Genomic DNA, 22431 nt, shown 5'->3' with positions numbered 1-22431 from the left:
CCGATGACTACCGGTCGTCGTCCGATCAGCTCTTCGGTAATTCCATCCAGCATCTCATGGAACTTCTCCATCGTCCATCTGGGGGGTGCGTAACAACTGCATATGAAGATTCCGTTGATTTTGGCGATCACGAAACTTTCGTATGAGCTTGCAACCACTTCTTGAATGGGGTATCTGCACATAACTCGTATAGCAGGCATCCTAGCTCTATCTGCCACCCAGTTACCGTAATCGGGAGGGACTCGATACGGTTCCGCAATGATTGCAACGTCACATTTTATTTGTGTTGTTGACTGCCACAACAGTTGATGAGCACTGTTGCAATGATTAAGGTTTATTTGGGTTACCTCAAGGGGTTGGTCACTCTACACAGTGTGCCAAAATCAAAATTGAGCACACCCGGGCGTCATTGACGCTGTTTGGCACCCATGGTTAGAATTTTTATGATCTTGAAAGTTACTGGCAACACTGAACTTTTTCGTCGCTTACGGAGTGTGCATGCGTCAAACTTTGTTATTGATGTTGCCACAATATAATCAAATTATTTTCAAAAAAACGGGAATCTCCACCAGTCTCGCCATGGATTCTCAAAATCGTTACGTCCGTAACGGCAGTCGCATCCAAATTTCCTCCCAGACGAAGAACAGCTGACAGCGGTATCTTGACCTGACCGAGGTTTCCGGCCATGGGTACTCGAACTAGCGATGCAGCTCCCACGGCTGCTTCCAATGCTCCTGCTGGTCCGTCTTGTTTATGAATGTTAGAGGAGACGGACCAGCAGAAGGAAAAGCAGCAGCAACTAAAGCAGAAGCAGCCGCAGTAGCGCCGTGGGAGCTGCATCGCTAATTCATGTAGCTGTGACCGACGCTGGAAATCTCGGGCCGGTCACGACAAGCGGTGCTTGGGTTTTAATCGGAAAGTCAACAACCAAACAAAAACTATGCCTGCTCGAATACATCCATGGCGGTGGCTGCTACACCAACCGTTCCATCGTCCAACACATATAATGTTAGATGACCGTCTTGGCAAAATCTCAAATAGTTCAACAAATTATTTGTAATCTCCTGCATTTTAGCACTTCCAACTAACACAATAAGAAATTACATTTACGAATCATAACATTAACTACACAGAAAAAGGAAAATCCTTTCTATTCTCAGAAAAAGAAAGCTAACTTGTTCCGATGTTCTCGTTGCTCCACGCACCGGTCATTGTCTTGGAGGAGGAGAAGCACTGCTTCATATTTAATGAACGGGAGTTTGTGCATTTGTGATCGATCGCGCTGTGGTTGCACTACATGATGGCGTTCACCGCCAGGGCTACGCTCGGGAACTCGACCAATTCAGAGGAGAAACTTTCCGATTTCAGTGGGAACATTCGCACTTGCGACGGGTGGCAGTCCTTGGTGGTGAATGCAGTCAGCAGCAGATCCTCAGACGGCATACGGGTGGGGTATTGAAGAAGTGGAGAATGCGATTTTTGCTGGCCTGGGAAGTGATTGTTCTTGGTGGTGCTGTAGACCTTGAAGCTGATCGAATTGTTCGGCAGGGTGTACGTTCGACTGATTAGACTGCGATGGCGCCTCCCATCTAGACCATGGCAGTACCCTCTTTGGTCTTCAGGAACTTTATTCTGACATAACATTTCCATACAGGAAGAACAGATTAAACAGCTTATCGGTGTTGGCTGTGTTGCTATCAAGTCCGTCGACCATCATCACTGTACCCTGTTGCTGTGCCGGTTGAATGAAGTTGACTGGTCCGTTTCGGGTCAGCAGTGGGTCCTTCATCAGTCCGATGTGTGTTCTGGCCGGTGTTGGTTTCCAGTTTTCCGACGGATGATACTCGGGCGGTGACAAATTCGGTGCAAATCCGTTTCCGCCGCCGGCTCCCAGAAAGGCTGGTTGACTAATGATTGACTTTCGTTGTGCGGGGTCGGTCTTCCGCCGAAGATGGATGTTTTTGAAAACATTGAAAATCAAAACAATAACAAGAGCTGTTAATGTAGTCATCAACATGTATTCGCGGAATCACCAAAACCAGTGCTATTCTAATGCTAGCAGCTGAAGGACTACCAAAAGACAGAAATCTCCTGCACGAAATTTTCCTTGACGTCCATGAAGAACTTGGAATTACTCGAAACGACGCCTTGGCAGACCTGCAATCCTACCGTACATTCCTGTCCAGTGAACGCACGCAACGGCTACAATCTACTAGGGAGGCCGCCCTCAAATTTTACAATCCTGTAAATTTTCAACGCCGCTGACGCACCTTGAGGAAGACTCATTATTTCTATATAACGATGCTCGGCATGAGACTGAGGTAACTAATAATAACAATGACCATACTTTATCAACCGACGTATTTCCAACAATTTCTTCACACAGACAGAATGCGACTGAAATTTTGATTTATTGTCAAAATTTCAATCGCATGAAAAGCCCAGCTAAAATGAAGAAAATTTATCAACATTTATTATGCTCATCCTTTTTGGTCATTCTGGCAACTGAAACAAGCTGGGACGAAAGCGTAAAAAGTGAAGAAATCTTTGGAAATGCCTTTAATGTATTCAGGGACGACAGAAATTTTCATGCAACACAGAAGAAGTCAGGTGGTGGAGTTCTTATAGCTCTTTCGGCCAATTTTAACTCAGAAATTATCTTTACACCAAAATTTACAGAATTTGAGCATATTTGGGTGAAATCACACATAGCCGGTGAAACGCACGTGTTCGCCTCAGTGTATTTTCCACCAGACCATGCTCATAAAAGCACTTATGAAGCCTTCTTCCAAAGTGCTGAACAAATTCTATCTGAGCTTCCTCCTGAGGTTAAAGTTCACATCTATGGAGACTTTAATCAACGCCATGCTGACTTCATTCTGGACTCTGAAAATGAATGTATCTTACTCCCAGTTGTTGGGGATAATGAAACATTGCAGTTCATTTTTGACAAAACTGCAAATTTAGGACTGAACCAAATTAACCACATCAAAAACCAACAAAATTGCTATTTGGACTTTTTACTAACGAATATTTATGAAGATTTCTGTGTGACCGAATCATTAAATCCACTGTGGAAAAATGAAGCGTTTCACACAGCAATCGAATATTCTTTATTTATGCATGAAAACCAAAGACCCAACGACTGCGAATACGAAGAAGTCTTTGAATACAAATTAGCAGACTACGAAAAAATATAATTTAAATTAAACAGTGTCAATTGGCAATTAATTTTAAGGAATGTAGGAAATGTCGAAATAGGTATAGACGTGTTCTACAAAATTTTAACAGAAATAATTTCGGAAGAAATACCTTTGAAGAAAAAAAGACGTAACAGAAACACACAAAATCCAGTCTGGTTTAACAGACAAATAAAAAACTTGAAAAATCGGAAACAAAAAGCACATAAAATTTATAAAAAACACAATAGTAGTAATAATTTATTAATTTATTTGGATCTATGCGATCAACTGAATTTAGCTATCAGTACTGCATTTGAAGAATATAATGCAAAAACTGAACGTGAAATAAAGTCCTGTCCGAAGAACTTCTTTAATTACGTAAAAACGAAATTAAAATCTGACAATTTTCCTTCAATAATGCATCTAGACGAAAATGTCGGTGATAGTTCGGAAAAAAACTGTAATCTATTCGCAAAATTTTTTCAAGAAATTTATACGACATTTTCTGAAGAAGATCGTGACCGCGATTATTTTGCATTTTATCCAGAATTTTCAAGGGACATTGGCCTCAATCAACTTCAAGTGCAGGACATTTTGCAGGCTTTAAAAAATTTAGATGCCTCAAAAGGTCCTGGACCTGACGGAATTCCTCCAGTATTTATTAAATGTCTAGCAATGGAACTCATTGCTCCATTGTTTTGGCTTTTTAATATGTCCCTGGAATCCGGAACCTTCCCTAAAATTTGGAAAAGCTCATTTCTAGTACCTATCTTTAAATCTGGTCGAAAATCTGACGTACGTAATTATCGTGGTATAGCCATTATCTCTTGCATTCCTAAGCTTTTCGAGTCAATTATCAACGAAAAATTATTTCTCCAAATCAAAAATAGAATTACTGACATGCAACACGGCTTTTTCAAGGGTCGTTCGACCTCGACCAACTTACTTGAATTTATAGACTATTCATTGAATGCAATGGATAATGGAAACCACGTAGAAGCTCTCTATACAGACTTTAGCAAGGCATTTGACCGCATTGACATACCAATGTTACTCTTTAAACTGCAAAAAATTGGAATTAAGTCAGGGCTCCTGAAATGGCTTGAATCATATTTAACTAACCGCCAACAAATAATTAAATTCAACGGAAAGAAATCGAGCCCAATTCAAGTCACTTCAGGCGTCCCCCAAGGCTCTCATTTGGGACCTCTCCTTTTTATTCTATACGTAAACGACATATCTTACATTCTCAAAAAACTTAAATTGCTTATTTATGCCGACGACATGAAGCTCTTTTTGGAAATAAGAAATGAAGAAGACATCAATATATTCCGGAATGAAATACACATATTCTACATATGGTGCAAAAAAAGTCTACTAGAATTGAATGTAAAAAAATGTAACTTAATATCACTGTAGACAAATGTGAAAGAGTTAGGGATTTAGGAATTATCTTAGACTCTAAGCTAACTTTCATAGACCATTACAATACAATTATTCACAGGGCAAATAACATGCTAGGCTTTATCAAGCGCTTTTGCTATAACTTTCAGGACCCTTACACAATTAAAACACTATATATTGCCTATGTGAGGTCAATACTGGAATATTGCAGTATTGTATGGTCTCCATTTTCAATCACGCACGAAGAAAGATTAGAATCAGTACAAAAACAATTTCTATTATACGCTCTTCGTAAATTAGGTTGGACTTCATTTCCTCTTCCATCATATGAAGCACGCTGCATGCTTATAAACATACAAACATTAAAAGAGCGTCGTGAATATGCAATGGTTTCATTTGTAAATGATATCGTTTCGCAGCGAATTGACTCAACAGAACTTTTATCAAAATTAAATTTCCATGCACCCACTCGGCAACTCCGAAATCGAAATTTATTTGCCATAAAACATCATCGCACAAATTATGCAAAATATGGGCCATTAAACCGCATGATGGCCTCTTACAATAAACACTGCGAAACCATTGACTTTACAATGTCTCGGCATAAACTAAAGCAATATTTTTATTCCATAAGAAATAACAACTCATAAAAGAAAAGACAAGAAAGCTGACACTACTTTTTTATATAAATATATATTTAAGAAAACAAAACTGTATTAATTGTACTAGTCTACGTTGGTTGACGAAAATAAATAAAATAAATAAAAAATACCAGGTTACTAAACAAGGCATTATTCACAAGCAAACAAAAGTCAGTTCAATGACTTCTTGGCACTGCCGATACGGCTGCGGCACACTGAGGTACACTGAGAAAAATGTTGGCGCAAAATATATGTGTAGAATGACCACCCCTTGAGTTACCTGCCATCGCCATTTTGTATTTGCTAGGCATTTGAAGCCTCCCGTCGTATGATCGTTACCGTCCTCTTTTTTGCAGAGCATACACCTCGGTCGCTTCGTGCAGCCTCTTGCAATATGACCTTTCTCTCCGCATTTCCTACACATATCAGATCTGTCAGGGCTATTGCAGTTCCTCGCCTGGTGACCGAAACCCATGCACTTGAAGCATCGCTCCAGTTGCTTGCTAACCCGAGGAGTGTCTCCAACAGCTTATTCGCTGCTACTGTCGAAAGCCGTATCACCGCCGTTTGCATGCCGCCGTACACCTTCTTCATCCGGATTGACATCGGGACATCTCCCAGATCGCAGTGGACTCTCAACGCACATCTTAGCTTCTCTTCTGTGGTGATCTCGTCCAGATCCCTGCACTCGACCACTGTCTCCTGGGCTAGAGCTCTCACGCTCGCCCCTTCGCCAAGAGACTTTTCGACGAGCTCCTTGACGGCTGAGCTCTTGATCACAGGATCCTTCTTCAGCTCAAAGAGCATCTCGCCATTCTGGGTGCGCCTGGTTTTCACCACGTTCTCTCCTAGTTGCTACAACTCCGGATCCTCTCGAGCCTTTCGGACGAGTACTGTATACGACGGTTTGTCTTTTGCTTCGATGATCAGAGAATCACCCTTACTTTGCTCCCGACGAGTCCTGGGTATGTCCTTCTTCTGTTCTTCTTTTTTCTTCACTTTTTCATGTGCTTTAGCTGCTGCTTTCTCCTTGGCCTCGATCAGCGTCCTTTCGGCAGTCACGGATCTCGTCCTCAGCGTATCCTGTCCACGTTCGGCAGCAATCATGGCGGATTTGATGCCCGTCACCATTTTCTTTATTGCCTTGTGGACGTTGCTCTTATCCTTGACGAAGTCATGGAGTTCATTGATCCTCCTCCTGCCCAGCTACCGTGAAATTGGAACGGTTTTCCGTGTTGACATCCAACGATTTGGTCTTGTTGACGTTGATGGTTAGACCTGCTTCAGAGGAGCGTTCCACAAGGTCGTCGAGCTTACTCTGCATGTCAGAGTGATGTTGTGCTAGTAACGCAACATCATCAGCCAAATCGAAGTCGTTGAGATGCTCTATAGTAATAGGCTGCCTCAGAAACCCACGGTTCGGTACACAGTCAACGGCTCCAACCATGATCTCATCGATTACGATGAGGAACAATAGCGGTGAAAATATACATCCTTGCCTCTCACCCGTGATTACCCGAATCGGGTCAGACAATGCTCCGTTGTGCAACACTCTGCACGAGAAAGCCTCGTACTGCACTTCGATGAGGTTGACGATCTTATCAAGGACTCCCTTGCGTCTCAGAGCGCCCCACAAGTTTTCGTGGTTCAGTCGGTCGAAAGCTTTTTCGTAGTCAATGAATACCAAGTACAGGGACTCTTTGAACTCATTGACCTGCTCCAAGATGATGCGGAGCGTGACAATATGGATCTTTCAGCACGGAATCTTGCCTGCTGTCGTCGGAGAGTCGCGTAGATCTTCTCCTGTATCCGATTGTGGATAACTTTACACAGAACTTTGAGGACAATACACAGTAACATGATGCCTCGCCAGTTGTCGCATACAGTTAGATCCCCCTTCTTGGGGACTTTTACCAAGACGCCCTACATCCAGTCGGCCGGAAAAGTCGCGGTGTCCCAGATATTGACGAATAGTTGATGCAACATTTGTAAGGATAGCATGGGGTCAGCTTTGAGCATCTCTGCTGATATGCGATCGACCCCCGGGGCTTTGTTGGACTTCATACTTCGGATGGCTGCTTCTATCTCCTGCAATAATGGAGCTTCAGTGTTGACGCGAGTAACGCGCCTCACCCTTGGCGGATCATGCCGAGATGTTGATGGTTGGTTCGAGAAGTTGTTCAAAGTGCTCAAACCAACGTTTCAACTGGTCAGTGGGGTCGGTGAGCAACTGTCCAGTCACGTCTTTCACAGGCATCCTTGGGTTTATCCTTGCCCCACACAAGCGTCCTGAAACATCATAGAGGAGGCGGATATCGCCAGTTGCTGCGGTTGTCTCCCCTTAATCAGCCAGGGAGTCCACCCACGCTCGTTTGTCCCGTATACAGGAACGCTTAACTTCCCTCTCTAGATCCGAATACCGCTGACGGGCCTCGTTCTTGGCTCCTCGGGTCCTTGCTCGCTCTATCACGGCTTTTGATTCTATCCGCTCTTCGATCTTCCTCCAGGTTTCATCGGTGATCCACTCCTTCCTCTGAATGCGCAGCTCACACAGGTTGTTCTCGCTTGTTTCAATAAAGGCATTTTTGATGCTCGTCCACTGTTTTTCTACGCTGCCACCTTCCGGAATTTTAGCTGCGCGAGCTTCGAGTTATTCGACGAACGATCTCTTCACTGCTGAGTCTTCCAGTCGGCGTGTGTTGAATTGCCGCCCGAGTCTCTCCTCCCGCCGTTGAACCCGCTCAATGCGTAGGCGGATCTCACCGACCAGGAGACGGTGGTCAGACACGATGTCAGCGCTGCGTTTATTCCGAACATCAAGAAGGCTCCGTCTCCATTTTCGGTTGATGCAGATGTGGTCGATTTGGTTCTCTGTATCAGGGCATCACAATATCAGCTTCAATCGACCAAATCGATGCGACGAAAATACTGCTGGCTTTCTTTTTCTGTTAAAGTCGAACAGCTTCGTAGCATTCTAGAACCTCAGTCGGCGTGCACAAACAAATGTTCAATCGATTGTCTCTCTTTCTCCTGTCGCTCCATTCGTCTTCCTTTCAAGCTTTGGTGGAACGGATGAGCGAAAGAGCGCTCGACTTTGATAGTTTTCTCTTTCATGAAACACATCAACAGAGGTTTCATGACGTATATGACGGAAAATGAAATAACACATTTAAAGCTTTTCTTAATTTATCTTCCATTCATATATTTATCTAAAAAAAAATAACGAAAACGGGACACGCATTTTAAACAAATTGAAAGAGCGGTGATAGAGTGTTTGTGAAAGAGGATTGAAAGCAATAATGAGGTTTCGTTTAACTAGAAAATCGACATTACTTACATTGACAGCGATGAGCAAAGCAACGACGAGAAGATCCACAGCCAGCGTTTCCTTCTAAGCGTGCTTCTTTTTCATTATCATTTCTTGCTGATAGTCTAGCTAGGGGTTATAGAAATGAAGCGTTGAACATGTTTGTATGAGAGAAACAAAACTCGAGTTCATTTTGAAGCTTCGAAAATGTAGAGCCCTGCTCTGTATATCCATCACGGGAGACCCATGTGACTTTATGCACTGGGCGGTGGGGGAAGAGCGAACCCCCGATCACTATGTCGTTGTTGCCACAAAACTCTGCAAGCAGCTCGCCGTTCTCGCTCATATCTCCGAGATCATGGCGTCCCATATTGCGCTCATAGTCCGAGTTGTCGGAGCCGATCTTCGCATTGAAGTCGCCTGTGTAGATCTAGATATCACCTCTTGGAATCTTATCCACGACAGCATTCAGTTGACTGTAAAAGTTCTCTTTGTCCTGCAATTCGGCAGCATCGGTTGGCGCATAACATTGGATTATGGTAAGGTTTCGAGCCCGTGTTCTGAATCTGGCAACGATTATTCTCTCATTTATAGGTTCCCACTTGATGAGCGCAGCCTGTGCTTGGCCGCTAAGCAGAAAGCCAACTCCACGATGTCGCGAAGCATACCGGCATATAAAAGTACCTGTCCCCAGGGCAGCTTGTTTTCTCCAAAGTTCGACCAGTGGGCTTCACTAAGTCCCAGGATTTCTAGCTTCATACGGCGGGCCTCATTGGCAAATTGTGCCAGTTTACCCTATTGAGCTAGCGTCAGTACATTCCATGTTCCAATTCTTGTCCGTTGTTTAGCGCTAAAAGTCGTTGCCATAAAATCAGGTCGTAATCTTTCACTATAGGTTTCTGTAACAATTTGAAGGTTTCGGCGACATTAGGTGGTTGGCCTAAGGTCTCCTATCCGCCGTGATGGGACTGCCATATTGGGAATAGCTTTCGGGGAGAAGCATTTCGTATTCAGCCGCTGGTCAGACGCTGTTTGAGCCGCCCCTAACATGGAGAACAGACGCTTGGGTTTTGTAAGCCACATCCTCTGAAAAGGATGCAGCTCCCAACAAACGTTGAGCGCTGAATAAGAGCTTATTCAGGTAAAAAATGCTTATTCAGCTAATTAATAGCTTATTCAGCTTTTAATCAGCTCAAATTGTTTGTTGGGCTCCCCCTTCCCTGTCAGCATACGACCAAAGTTCCCACCGGGGTTGGTTACCTGATCTTCCCTAACATTTACCCCAACATTTTTGTGCCATTTTGAAAAATGAATCGATTCAAAAGATCGATTCAAAATGATATATAATCAATAAAAAAAAAGAAGAATCGATTCTTACCTCAGGATCGCCCAATGCTAGTTTCTGACTCCCAAACTACCATTCCAGGGAGAGTGTTTAAAATTCCAGAATTGACCTATTTGGAAAGACTCTAGTGTTCATTTCACCAAAACGGTTTTGATTCGGTTACAAAACGAACATTTTTTAAATCTTCTTACATAAGATTTAAAAGTATACTTTTAATGTTCAATTTGTATTTTCTCATGATGTAAACAGAGCTTGAAACTATCTATGGTTAAAATTCATTCGAATTATCCACTGAATTTGGAATAAGTAGTGATGATTTTCTTAAGGTGGCCAAGCTACCCCACTTTCCCCAATCTTGAATTCGTAATCGTAAAACAGTCAAGACAAGGTTCAACTTTGCAGTGGGGTCTGTGTGTGTGATCAAAAGTTGCGTTATGGCGAAAGTGAATGTTGCAAGCTGCGAGAAAAATAAGGTGTTTTAATGAGTGATACTTAAAGGAAAGGGGGGGGGGGAATAATCGCCCCTAGTATGCGTTGGGAGGATTTTTTGTTTGTTCAGTTTCGCGTTCTATCTATTTATTGTTTTTGTAGTGTGCGAGGAAGTTGGGAAATATGTTTTTGATCTGTAATGATGATTGTGATGGATTTTTATGGCACTGAATGGGATTCAATGATGCAAGGTATTTTTACCATTACTGTATGAGTGATGATTAATTACATTTTTTTTATTACGATTTGGAGAAAGGACAAAATGTAATTATACAAGTTCAATATCGACTTCAATAATAAATAATTGTGTTTCGAAAACAATTGGAATAAACCGACCTAACACATTCCTATTATGGTGTGCTGTTATAATGACGTATGGAAAGTCGAGAGAAGAACATCATAGTAAGAAAAAATTGAATGAATGCAATGCAAATTTCATTCCGGCTCTGCAAATATGTATCGCTGAGTATAGTTCTGTTTTAAATGTAGGTCATTCATATTTACGCTGGATCTACTCTACTGCCAGTCATACTCTGAAAATTCCAATCCGCCAAAGCGAGATGGAATTAATATCAATTTTACATATCAAGCAAAGGATTACTCCATAATTGATCAATTTCCATACACAGCAATCGATCTTATCGCTGCCAACTGCTGACTGCGAAGTGCAATGTGACAACTGATGTGCCATGTAAATATGGTATAATTTGCGAACATTCAATGTAAATTTACAAAACACGCTCATAATTACCACTTAGTAAATTGATCCTACATTGAAATCACAATCGCATTGTAAGCTACAGTCAGCATCCGTTTCCTCGCGCACCTCATCCCAAATCGTGTGACAGTTCCTCAATTCACTTCATTCGTCGCTAATATTGTCCTTCAATGAGTACCTACCACGTGCGTGCGTGCGTGCGTGCGTGTATTCGAGATGTACGTAATTTGTTGTGTTCATAAGAATTCTCTCCCACATTTCTCACTCTCAGCGTGCTCTGCAATCCGGAGAGGAGACCAACAACCGTTCAGGGGGATATTTCTCAAGCATTCCTGCAAGTGTACCCACTAAGAAGAGCATCGGGCTCACGGGCTGCCGTCGGGCTGAGAGAGAAACTTTTTGCTGGTTCTCGCGAGAGTTTGCTCGAACGAAGCGGAAAAGAGAGAAAAATGCGTGAATAAGCTCTCGTGCTCGTAAGTCGTGCTCCGCATCAGCGACCAGCGAGGCAAAAAAAGGAAGAGTGACGGCTCGGCTCGATTCTAATTAGTTTTCATTCCAGTCCGTGGCAGTGCGGTAGTTGACTCAGATCGGCGGATCGGTTCGTCATTCGTTGTTCGTGTAGCCTGCCTTGCGAATGCGTTCGTCGTCGCTTGTGTCTTGTCTTGTGTGCCGCTTTTGCGAAAGCCAGAAAGAAAAGAAAAAATCAAAGTGATAATATCATCATCGTCATCGTTCGTCGGGTCGGGGTGAGGCTCTCTGCAGACTTATGAAAGTCCATAATATCTGGTGCTAGTTTGCGGTGTCGATTTTCCTGCTACCAATTTCCGGTGCCGTCGACGGTTCTGTCCTGTTTCCGGCAGTGACCAAAAAGTGTTTGTTCCTCCCTGAAAAGCGATATTACGGTCCCCAGTGCCAGTGGCAACGAACGGTGCGATGAAAGTGTAACACGCTACGAAGCCCGGAGCTGCTCGGATTACGGATAATGGCGTGAAGTGAATAAAGTAAACATTTTTTTTTTTTTTCTATTCGAGTGGAGAAAACAGTATCGTTGGTGGTCGTTGTAATCCGGGTTTGTTCCGTTGCTGGTGGTTCCCAGCAAAGAGTTTAGGAAGGGTAGTGGTTGATAGTATAGTCGCTATATTCATAGTCTGGCGGATATAATCTCGGGAACCAATTGAACCGTCAAATAGCGGAACCAATCGAGCAAATCACCACCAACAACAGAAAAGAGTACATCAGCTATTGCGAACAAAACTTTGGAAACCGTTTTCTCGTGATTCAAGGCTTGCCTACGCAAACTAACACTATCTTTGCGTTGGGGAAAGATGCCCCTATCCGGTGATGCCGGTAATTTGCGTTCGATTGTCGAGGAAAGAATAATCAACGTTTTGTTTATGAATGTTGATAGGACCTTTTCAATTGTTGGTCTACAATATATTGAATTGGTTCCGCTTTTTGATAGATCGGAATTTTATCCGCCAGACTATGAATATAGCGACTATAGTTGATAGTCATTCCTGGTCATCGTCCGTCCGTCACCGTCATTAGCGGTAGAGTGGTAGAATCGTCATCGTCATCATCATCACACAAAGTGGCAACTCTATCTCGGGTCTCCATTTTCCCTGTCCTATCCAACAGAGATTACCGTACGGGGTGCAGTTGCTGTTCGGTATGTTTTCTGTTAGTACCACATAATATGTGTCTGGGTGAAGGTGAATTTTGGGCATATTTTGATTTAACACTTAATGCGTTCATATTTTGCGGAATTGTTGATTTAGTAAAAACTGTCAACTGCAGGCTAACGTAACACTTTAAAAATACAAATACAATTTGCTCCTCTTGCATATTGAGCTTGATCAAAGGCTATGTGGCTTAGGTGGTTTTTAAGCAGGTGAATTTTCACAATTTTCTTTTTATGGTGAATTTAGAAATTTTCTGTTGGTTAATATTTTGCAGATTTTTGGACACCAGTTTCGTCAAGCTTGGTTTTATTTGAACATCGGAAAAAATGAAAATAAGACCGCTTAAAAAATGGGTTGGGTGTACCTATACAATGAGTCAGCACTGCAAATTTAGCTCTTTTCAAGGAGTAGTCAGTCATATTGTAAACTCAACGCGAAGCGCGAAATGCTTTTAGATTAATTAAATTAATTTTCGATGACTCAAATGCCATGTTCAAACTAGGAGCTGTAATGTGATAATAAGTTGTTCATAAGACACCAGAACAATTATTACAATACATTATTCTTGTAAACCGAACTTATAGCACTTTACAGCTCTCTAGTATATGGCATAAATGTAATAAATTTTGCATCATAAATTTTAAGATTTATGTTTACAAGTGTTCTGTTCTTCAAAAAATAGTCGAGTTTTGAACGCCTTTGGATACGGTTGTATCTAAATTTGCTCTCTGTTTTGTGCCTCCCGGACGGTTATACGTGTGTGAGTGGTGGTTTTCTCGCTTTCCGAGAAGTTTTAGAATCAAGAAAGAAAACATGATTCATGATGTTTGCAAAATTGAAAGCATCAGAAGATTAGGCGCTGCGTGGTTTTATTGTTTTTCCCGGACCAAAAATTTGTGGCATCGCGAGTGAAAATTTTAATTTCTTTTTATTTACGCGGTGATGAGCACGGCGCTGATCTATTGTTAGGGTTTTGCGATGTGCATTGCTTTTGTGCACGGAGTGTCTTGAAAAAGAAAAGTGAAGAAAAGTGATATTTGGTTGTTGTGTGGTTGGAGTGGAGAGAAAAATATGCGTGGAAGCATCGGGAATGCGCTCCCGGGTGAAGTGATTTGATGAGCACGTTCCAGTTGAAGATTGTTGACAAGTGTATTTGTGGTGATGCAAATTATGGTTTAGATGACGCATGGCTTCAAACATTTTGTGTATCCAAATAAAACATATTACATACTAAATACGCACAGGGCATCGTCTGCTGACCATTGCCGCGGGTATATCGTGGGAGTCCCAGGTACCCGGTTCAAGCTTTAGTTGGCGGCGGTGGCTCTTCTTGACCTTCTATCCCCTGAGTAGTTAGTGTGAATAAGGGCGTCTATGTGATGTTTTGCTGTACCTGTTGTGGACATCTAGTGCACCCTGTTCCCTTAACTTGTTGAGGACACCCTGTCTTGCCTCAAAAGTTACCCTTTTTGAAGAACTAGTCTTCACAACATAAAGGGCACCATTACGGAGCATGAGATTTGATCAAATTATTCGCAGTTCTACTTGTCCAACGCCCCCGGCTGGGTGAGGGATAGAGGATGACACACACACACACACACAGTCCGTGGCAGTGCGGTAGTTTTCGCTTTTGGTGGTCTCGCGTTTTGATTGTTTTTCATCGTGCGAATCGATTTTAATCGTACGGGTAAGTGCAACCAGTGCATGCAGTGCGATAACCTTTGGCGTGGCAGCTCTACGTAGACTTAGTGCTGAAGAAATAGTGTATTGCGTATATAGTGTATAACGACCTCAGAACACGGTTGATACGATACAAGAACTTTTCCTGCAGCTCTGTCTTGATCGATGTATGGCGAATCCCCTTCAGTTGCAGAAACCCCAGGTACAGTACCCGTTCGATTTTGACAACAAGCCCGAAAATTTTGTGTTGCCAAAATCGAACCGTGCCAAAATCGAACGGTTATATTTTGAAATTTATTTTATGCTTCCAATGATTTGAACCCCCTAGGAATCATCTTTAAGTCCAAGACAACGTCTCGTTGAACGTCTAATTTTTTTTCCCGCTTATTAAACCGTATGTAAGAAAATGTCAACTCTCCCTCCCCCGTTGCCAGAAACCGTAAGAAATGTTAAGACCTACCTGCCCCCCTATTCCCTTACATAATTTATGGATGACCCCTTTGTTATACAAATTAAATCAACCAAATTTTTTTGACGCAAATTTTATTGTATTTTGTCTGAATCGGAGTCGGAGTCGAGGAGTCGGAGTCGGTAATTTTCAAATCAGAGGAGTCGGAGTCGGTGAATTTTGATCCGACTCCACATCCCTGCCAGCAACTCACCGCGGCCCCCTTATATCCCACGGAGCTGGATGGTAAGGTAGGAGAAGAAAAGAAAATTCTGCGCACTTCGATTTTTTTGTATCTTTTGTTCCCATCGACCATTTTTTTTTAAAACCTGTTATCCTAGTGAAGCCTTTTTTATGCAATTGTTTGGACAACATTTGAAATCAATTCACAACATCATTTCAAATGAGGGGCTTGGAAGGAAAGGGGTGTAAGTGACTTTGATCGATTCTCTTAATCGACTTTCTCTTCTGATAACCATGGCTTTACACACAAATTTCGCGCTATTGCTGCCAGATAGTTTGATAAAGGAGGTTCTCATCTAGCATCCAGAACGGCAAACGCATCAAGGAATGTGTTTACATCTGAGTTATTAACGAAAGAGAAAGTCGATGAAGAAAATCGATCAAAATCACTTACACCCCTTTCCTTCTATCCCCCTCAAATAAAAAAATAAAAATAAAAATCGCTAAGAATGGCCAAATTCGAAATTCAACGTATTCGCAACAACAAACTTTTGCATTCTGAGTGGTGATAATGAGCGGTAATATAGTTAAGTGTATCTATAAAAGTATATAAGGGTTTACAAATCCTTGAAACAGTAAAGAACAAACCACAATGCAGCCTTTGAAATGTACAAAAAAGCACTGTATAAAAGCTCAAAAAGGAACATATGAAAACAAACTTACTATGATTTTCATAAAATCAACTATTATTTCGCTGTAATATGCTCTTGACCTCAAAAAGTAAATTTGGTGTTAATAACCTTTAAACTCAATTGATGTTATTTTTTTTAAACTTTATCCAAAATTTTCACATTAATTCTAGTTGTAACTGGAAAAATTGGGTAAAAATGTGTGAAATTGTTTGCGAGAAATTAAAAAACAGAATCAATTTTTTTTACGAAAAATGCCGTCCTGTCGGCAAGACTCTCCTAAACTTCGGCATAACTTCCGGGAAGATAAGCGGGACCTCCCTAAACTTCAACAATAATTCTCTGATTGTAGGCAGGACTTCCCCAAATTCAACAGGAATTTCTCCAAGTTCCGGAGGACCTCTCTGAACATCAGCGAGACTTCCTTGAAGTTCATCAGGACTCATTTGAACTTCGGTAGAATATCTAATATCTCTTAATGACGGCAGTACTTCTTCCAATGTCGACAGAAGTTTCCTGAACATTGGTAGAACTTCCTGAACATCGGCAAAACTTATCTGAACTTTGACCGGACTACCTTGAATGTCGGAAGGACTTCTTTGAATTTCAGAAGAACTTCCATGAAGTTCAGCAGGACTTTCCTGAAGTTCAACAGAAATTTAATGAATATAGACTTGCCTGAACCCCGACAAGACATTCGTGAATTTCGGTAGGACTATCCTAACTTCAGAAAAATGTCCCTGAACACATCCTGGACTTCCCAGAACTTCAGTAAGACTTACTGAACTCGAGCGGGACTTTCCTGAACTTAGGCATAACTTCAGCAAGAATTCTTTGGAGCTAGGCAGGACTTCCCTGAATTTCAACAGAACTTCATTGAACTGAGACAGCACTTCCCTGATCCAAGTCAGGGCTTCCATGAAAGTCGGTGAGACTTCCGAGAATATCGGTTAAATTTGCCTGAACATTAGCAGGACTTCCCTGAAATTCTGCTAAACTTCTTTGAACTTCAGCAGGACTTCCTGAACTTCAAAAGTTCTTCCCAGAATGTCGACAGAACTTCCCTGAACTTCAGCAGGACTTCCATGAACTTCAACAGTACTTCCCAGAATGTCGACAGGAGTTCCTTTAACTTGAAAAGTATTTCCCAGAATGTCGACAGGACTTCTCAGAACCTCAGCAGGACTTCCTTGAACTTGAACAGTACCTAGTTCCTAGAAATTCCCAGAAGTTCAGCAGGACTTCCCTGAACTTGAACAGTACTACCCAGAATGTCGACAGGACTTCCCATTACTTCAGCAGGACTTCTCTGACTTAAACAGTTCTTCCCAGTATGTCAACAGGACTTCCCGGAACTAAAACAGTACTTCTTAAAAGGTCGACAGGACTTCACTGAACTTCAACAGTACTTCCCAGAATGTCGACAGGATTTCCGTGAACTTCAGCAGGACTTCCCTGAATTTCAACAGTACTACCCAGAATGTCGACAGGACTTCCCAGAACTGCAGCAGAACTTCCTGAACTTCAACAGTACTTCCCAGAATGTCCACAAGACTTCCCTGAACTTCAGCAGGACTTCCCTGAACTTCAACAGTACTTCACAGAATGTCGACAGAACTTATCTGAACTTCGGCAGGTCTTCACTGAACTTTGACAGGACTTCCCTAAGCTTCGACAGGACTTACCTGAACGTCAGCAGAACTTCTCTGAACTTCAAATGTTCTTCCCAGAATGTCGACAGCAATTCCCAGAGCTTCAGCAGGAATGCCCTGAACTTCAACAGTTCTTCCCAGAATGTCGACAGGACTTCCCTGAACTTCAGCAGAACTTCCTGAACTTCAACAGTAATTGCCAAAATGTGGACAGGAAATCCCAGAATTTCAGCAGGACTTCCCATAACATTAACAAGTCTTCCAAAAATGTTGACAGGTCTTCCCTAAACTTCGACAGGACTTCCCTGAACATCAGCAGGACTTACCTGAACTACAACAGTAGTACTTCCCCCTATGTCGACAGGATTTCCCAGAACTTCAGCAGGACTTCCCTAAAATTCAACAGTACTTCCCAGTATGTCGACAGGACCTCCCTGAACTTCAGCAGAACTTCCCTGAGCATTGAGAGGACTTCCCTGAACTTCAGCAGGATTTCCCTGAACTTCAGCAGGACTTTCCTGAACTTCAAAAGTACTTCCTAGAATGTGTACAGGACTTCCCTGCACTTCAGCAGGACTTCCATGAACTTCAAAAGTACTTCCCAGAATGTCGACAGGACTTCCCAGAACTTCAGCAGAACTTCCCTGAACTTCAATAATACTTCCCAAAATGTCTACTGGACTTCCCAGAACTTCAGAAGGACTTCCCTGAACTTCGACAGTACTTCCCAGGAATACAGCAAAACTTCCCTGAACTTCAACAGTTCTTCCAAGAATGTCGACAGGACTTCCCTGAACTTCAACAGGACTTTCCTGAACCTCGACAGGACTTCCCTGAACTTCAGCAGAACTTCCCTGAATTTCATCAATACTTCCCTGAAGTTCAACAGTTCTTTCCAGAATGTCTACAGGACTTCCCTGAACCTAAGCAGAACTTCTCTGAGCTTCAGCAGGACTTCCCTGAACTTCAACAGTACTTCCGAGAATGTCGAGAGGGCATCCCTGAACTTCCCTTAATATCGATGGGACTTCCCTGAACTTCAGCAGAACCTCCTAGAACTTAATTAGGTTCATGGAACTTCAACAGTACTTCCCAGAATGTCGACAAGTCTTAATTGAGCTCTAGCAGGACTTCCCTGAATTTCAGCAGTACTTCCCAGAATCTCGGCAGGACTTCCCTGAACTTCAGCAGTTCTTCCAAGAATGGCGACAGGTTTCCTATGAACTTCAGCAGAATTACTCTGAACATTTTTTTTTTCTTGATTTGTTTTCCGTCGAACTGTTTTCCGTACTGAGAGTACCAATGCTCCCGACGCCAGGGAGGTAGCTTCCACACCTGGACCCTAACTAACGACCCACTGAACCCAGGCCATACTGAGGTGAGAGGCAACCACGCTTACCACTCACCATCGGCGCCCAAAGTGGGGGGGGGGGCTGGGAATTGAACACATGACCATCCGCTTGAGAAGCGAACGTGTAGCCACTACGCCACGGACCCCCCTTGCTCTGAACATTAACAGGACTTCCCTGAACTTCAGCAGGACTCCTTGAACTTCAAGAGTACTTCCCTGAACCACAACAGTACTTCCCAGAATGTCGACAGAACTTCAACAGGACATCCCTGAACTTCAACAGTACTTCCCAGAATGTCGACAGGACTTCCCTGAACTTCAACAGTACTTCCCAGAATGTCGACAGGACTTCCGTGAACTTCAATAGTACTTCGCAGAATGCCGACTTGGCTTCCCTGTACTTCAGCAGGACTTCCCTGGATTTCAACAGTACTTCCCAGAATGTCGACATAACTTCCCTGATTTTCATCAGTACTTCCCAGAATGTCGACAGGGCTTTCCCGAACTTCAGCAGGACTTCCCTAAACTTGAACAGTAGCTCCCAGAATCTCGACAGGACTTCCCTGAACTTCAACAGTAGTTCGCAGATTGTCGACAGAACTTCCCGGAATTTCAGCAGAACTTCCCTGAACTTCAACAGTACTTCCCAGAATGTCGGCAGGACTTCCCTGGACTTCTTCAGCAGGACTTTCCTAAATTTCAACAGAAATTCCCAGTATGTCGACAGGACTTCCGTGAACTTCAACAATACTTCGCAGAATGTCGACTGGACTTCCCACAATTTCAGCAGGTCAGCCTTGAACTTCAACAATTCTTTCCAGAATGTCGACAGGACTTCCCAGAACTTCAGCAGGACTTCCCCGAGCTTCAACAGGACTTCCCTGAACTTTGGCAGTACTTTCCAGAATGTCGACAGGTTTTCCCTGAACTTCAGCAGGACTTCCGTAAACTTCAACAGTACTTAGCAGAATGTCGACAGGACTTCCCAGAACTGCAGCAGGACTTCGCTGAACTTCAACAGTTCTTCCCAGAATGTCGGCAGGACTTCCCTGAACTTCTTCAGCAGGACTTCCCTGAACTTCAACAGTACTTCCCAGAATGTCGACAAGACTTCCGTGAACTTCAGAAGTACTTCGCAGAATGTCGACTGGACTTCCGTGAAGTTCAGCAGGTCTGCCTTGAACTTCAACAGTTCCTCCCAAAATGTCGACAGGACTTCCCTGAACTTCAACAGTACTTCCCAGAATGTCGACAGGATTCCCTGAACTTCAGCAGGACTGCCCTGAACTTCCAAAGTTTTTTTTTTCCAGAAAGTTGACAGAACTTCTCTAAACTTCAGCTGTACTTCCCAGAATGTCGACAGGACTTCCCTGAACTTCAGCAGGACTTCCCTGAACTTCAAAAGTTCTTCCCATAATGTGGACAGGAATTCCCAGAACTTCAGCAGAAATGCCCTTAGCTTCAAATGTTCTTCCCAGAACTTCAGAAGAACTTCTCTGAACTTGAACAGTATCTCACAGAATGTCGGCAGGACTTCCCTGAACTTGAACTATACTTCTCAGAATGTCGACAGGACTTCCCAGTACTTCAGTAGGAATGTCCTTATTTTCCTTGAACTTGTTTGAACTTCAGAAGTACTTCCCTAAACTTCATAAGAACTTCCCTGAACTTCGACTCTAGCAGGATTACCCTGAACTTCCAGTACCCAGTGCTTCCCAGAATGCCGACCGAACTTCCCAGAACTTCAACAGTTCTTCCCAGAATGTCGACAGGAATTCCCAGAACTTCAGCAAGAATGCCCTGAACTTCAAATGTTCTTCCCAGAATGTCGACAGGACTTCCCAGAACTTCCACGAACTTCTACAGTGCTTCCCAGAATGTCGACAGGACTTTCCTGAACTTTCACAAGACTTCCCTGAACTTGAACAGCACTTCCCAGAATATGGACAGGACTTCCCAGAACTTCAACAGTACTTTCCAGAACTTCAGAAGGACTGCCCTGAACTTCAAAAGTTCTTCCCAGAATGTCGACAGAACTTCCCTGAACTTCAGCAGGACTTCCCTGAGCTTCAACAGTACATTCCAAAATGTTGACAGGACTTCCCAGAACTTCAGCAGTACTGCCCTGAACTTCAAAATTTCTTCCCAGAATGTCAACAGGACTTCCTAGAACTTCAGCAGAGCTTCCCTGCACCTTAAAAGTTTTCCCCAGAATGATGACAGGAATTCCCAGAATTTCAGCAGGAGCTCCAAATGTTCTTCCCAGTCAATAGGAATTCCCAGAACTTCAACAGTACCTCCACGAACTTCAACAGTATTACCCAGAATGTCGACAGGACTTTCCTGATATTCCACAGGACTTCCCTGAACTTGAGCAGTACTTCCCAGAATGTCGATAGGACTTCCTTGAACTTCTGCACGACTTTCCTGAACTTCGACAGAACTTCCCTGAACCTCAGAACAACTTCCCTAAACTTGAACAGTGTCTCCTAGAATGTCGACAGGACTTCCCTGAACTTGAACAGCACTTCCAATAATGTCGACAGAACTTCCCTGAACTTCAGCAGTACTTCCCTGAACCTTCAAAGTTCTTCCCAGAATGTCGACAGGAATTCCCAGAACTTCAGCAGGCATGTTCTGAATTTCAAATGTTCTTCCCAGAATGTGAACAGGAATTCCCAGAATTTCAGCAGTACTTCAACGCACTTCAACAGTTCTTCCCAGAATGGCGACAGGACTTCACTGATCTTCCACAGGATTTCCATGAACCTCAACTATACTTCCCAGAATGTCGACAGTGCTTCCCTGAACTTCAGCAGAAAACAGGAAACTCATTATAAGTCTTCTTATTATTTTACTAGTAGATCACGTTTAAAAATCTCGCTAGGGTAAGTGTTCCAGTTTTGGCATATGCTCCAGTTTTGGCACAATCCCATATACGCAATGGTTCCTATTTTGGCCCAGCTTCATATAAATTACACGGGCTAATGCCAAAACTGGTACAAATTTTAAGTAGTGCCAAAACAGGCTCGCTTACCTTATATCCAATTCAGCGCGTAAAAACAGTCGTGTAAAAAAAAACCATTAAATATTGTATTTTGCATTGGAAACTGAACTCCTCAAAAGTGCGGAATCGCTTATAAAAGTGCGATTTGACGTTGTATCGTCTGGGTGTCTTCGGCGGACTTATTCCTTATGAACTAATAGCGAATTTATTTTTGAAACTGGTTCAGTGCCAACCTGAACCCTGAATAAAAAAACGTTTTCGGGTAAACGCGGTTTCCGAGCCAGACGATACGTTGGTGTGCGTGACATCGCGGATCTTCCGGAAGGGCACCCGTGGCCACCAGGGTCCAATTTCTGGTCACAAGTCCAAATTCTATCTAATGAGTCCTGTAGAAGTGTTTTCGAAAAAACCGCAGAGTTCTAGGACCGATTTCATGAATTGGCCACTTTCACAGTTCATCCAGATCTTCCGAAAGGGTACTCGATGGCCGCTATGGTCCTTTTTCTGTTCACAAGTTCAAATTCTATCTAATGAGCATTGGCGTAACTAAGGAAAACTATCATTTTTTCGAATTTCTTTTTCTCTCACGGCATAAACTCAATTTTACTATTTCTATGTGAAATGAAAATAAGAACTTGTAATAAATAATCTGG

The 22431-nt window shown here is 42.8% G+C and overlaps 2 protein-coding genes across 2 annotated transcripts in view; one reads left to right on the top strand and one right to left on the bottom strand.

The window, feature by feature from the left end:
- Nucleotides 1-22431, top strand: part of LOC135717643 (cubilin) — a 617516-nt gene that overhangs the window by 40698 nt on the left and 554387 nt on the right. The window lies entirely within an intron of this gene.
- On the bottom strand, nt 1294-1789 carry LOC135717599 (uncharacterized). Its single transcript, XM_065239726.1, has 2 exons — nt 1638-1789; nt 1294-1570 (listed from the first exon to the last, which is right to left on the bottom strand). The coding sequence occupies exons 1-2, from the start codon at nt 1787-1789 to the stop codon at nt 1294-1296; spliced, it is 429 nt and encodes a 142-aa protein (XP_065095798.1).

Source organism: Ochlerotatus camptorhynchus, unplaced genomic scaffold (assembly GCF_037179485.1).
Source record: "Ochlerotatus camptorhynchus isolate MF236.1 unplaced genomic scaffold, CSIRO-AGI_Acam_v1.1 ptg000062l, whole genome shotgun sequence".
In the NCBI taxonomy this organism is placed as follows: domain Eukaryota; kingdom Metazoa; phylum Arthropoda; class Insecta; order Diptera; family Culicidae; genus Ochlerotatus; species Ochlerotatus camptorhynchus.
This window is presented reverse-complemented; position numbering and strand designations above follow the sequence as displayed.

Excerpts from the sequence above, each read along its gene's own strand:
- LOC135717599 (XM_065239726.1), bottom strand. The coding sequence starts at position 1,789 with ATGAAGGACCCACTGCTGACCCGAAACGGACCAGTCAACTTCATTCAA. Across the intron at positions 1,571-1,637 it reads TTCCTGTATGGAAATGTTAT|TCTAATCAGTCGAACGTACA; the intron begins GTCAGAATAAAG and ends GCGCCATCGCAG.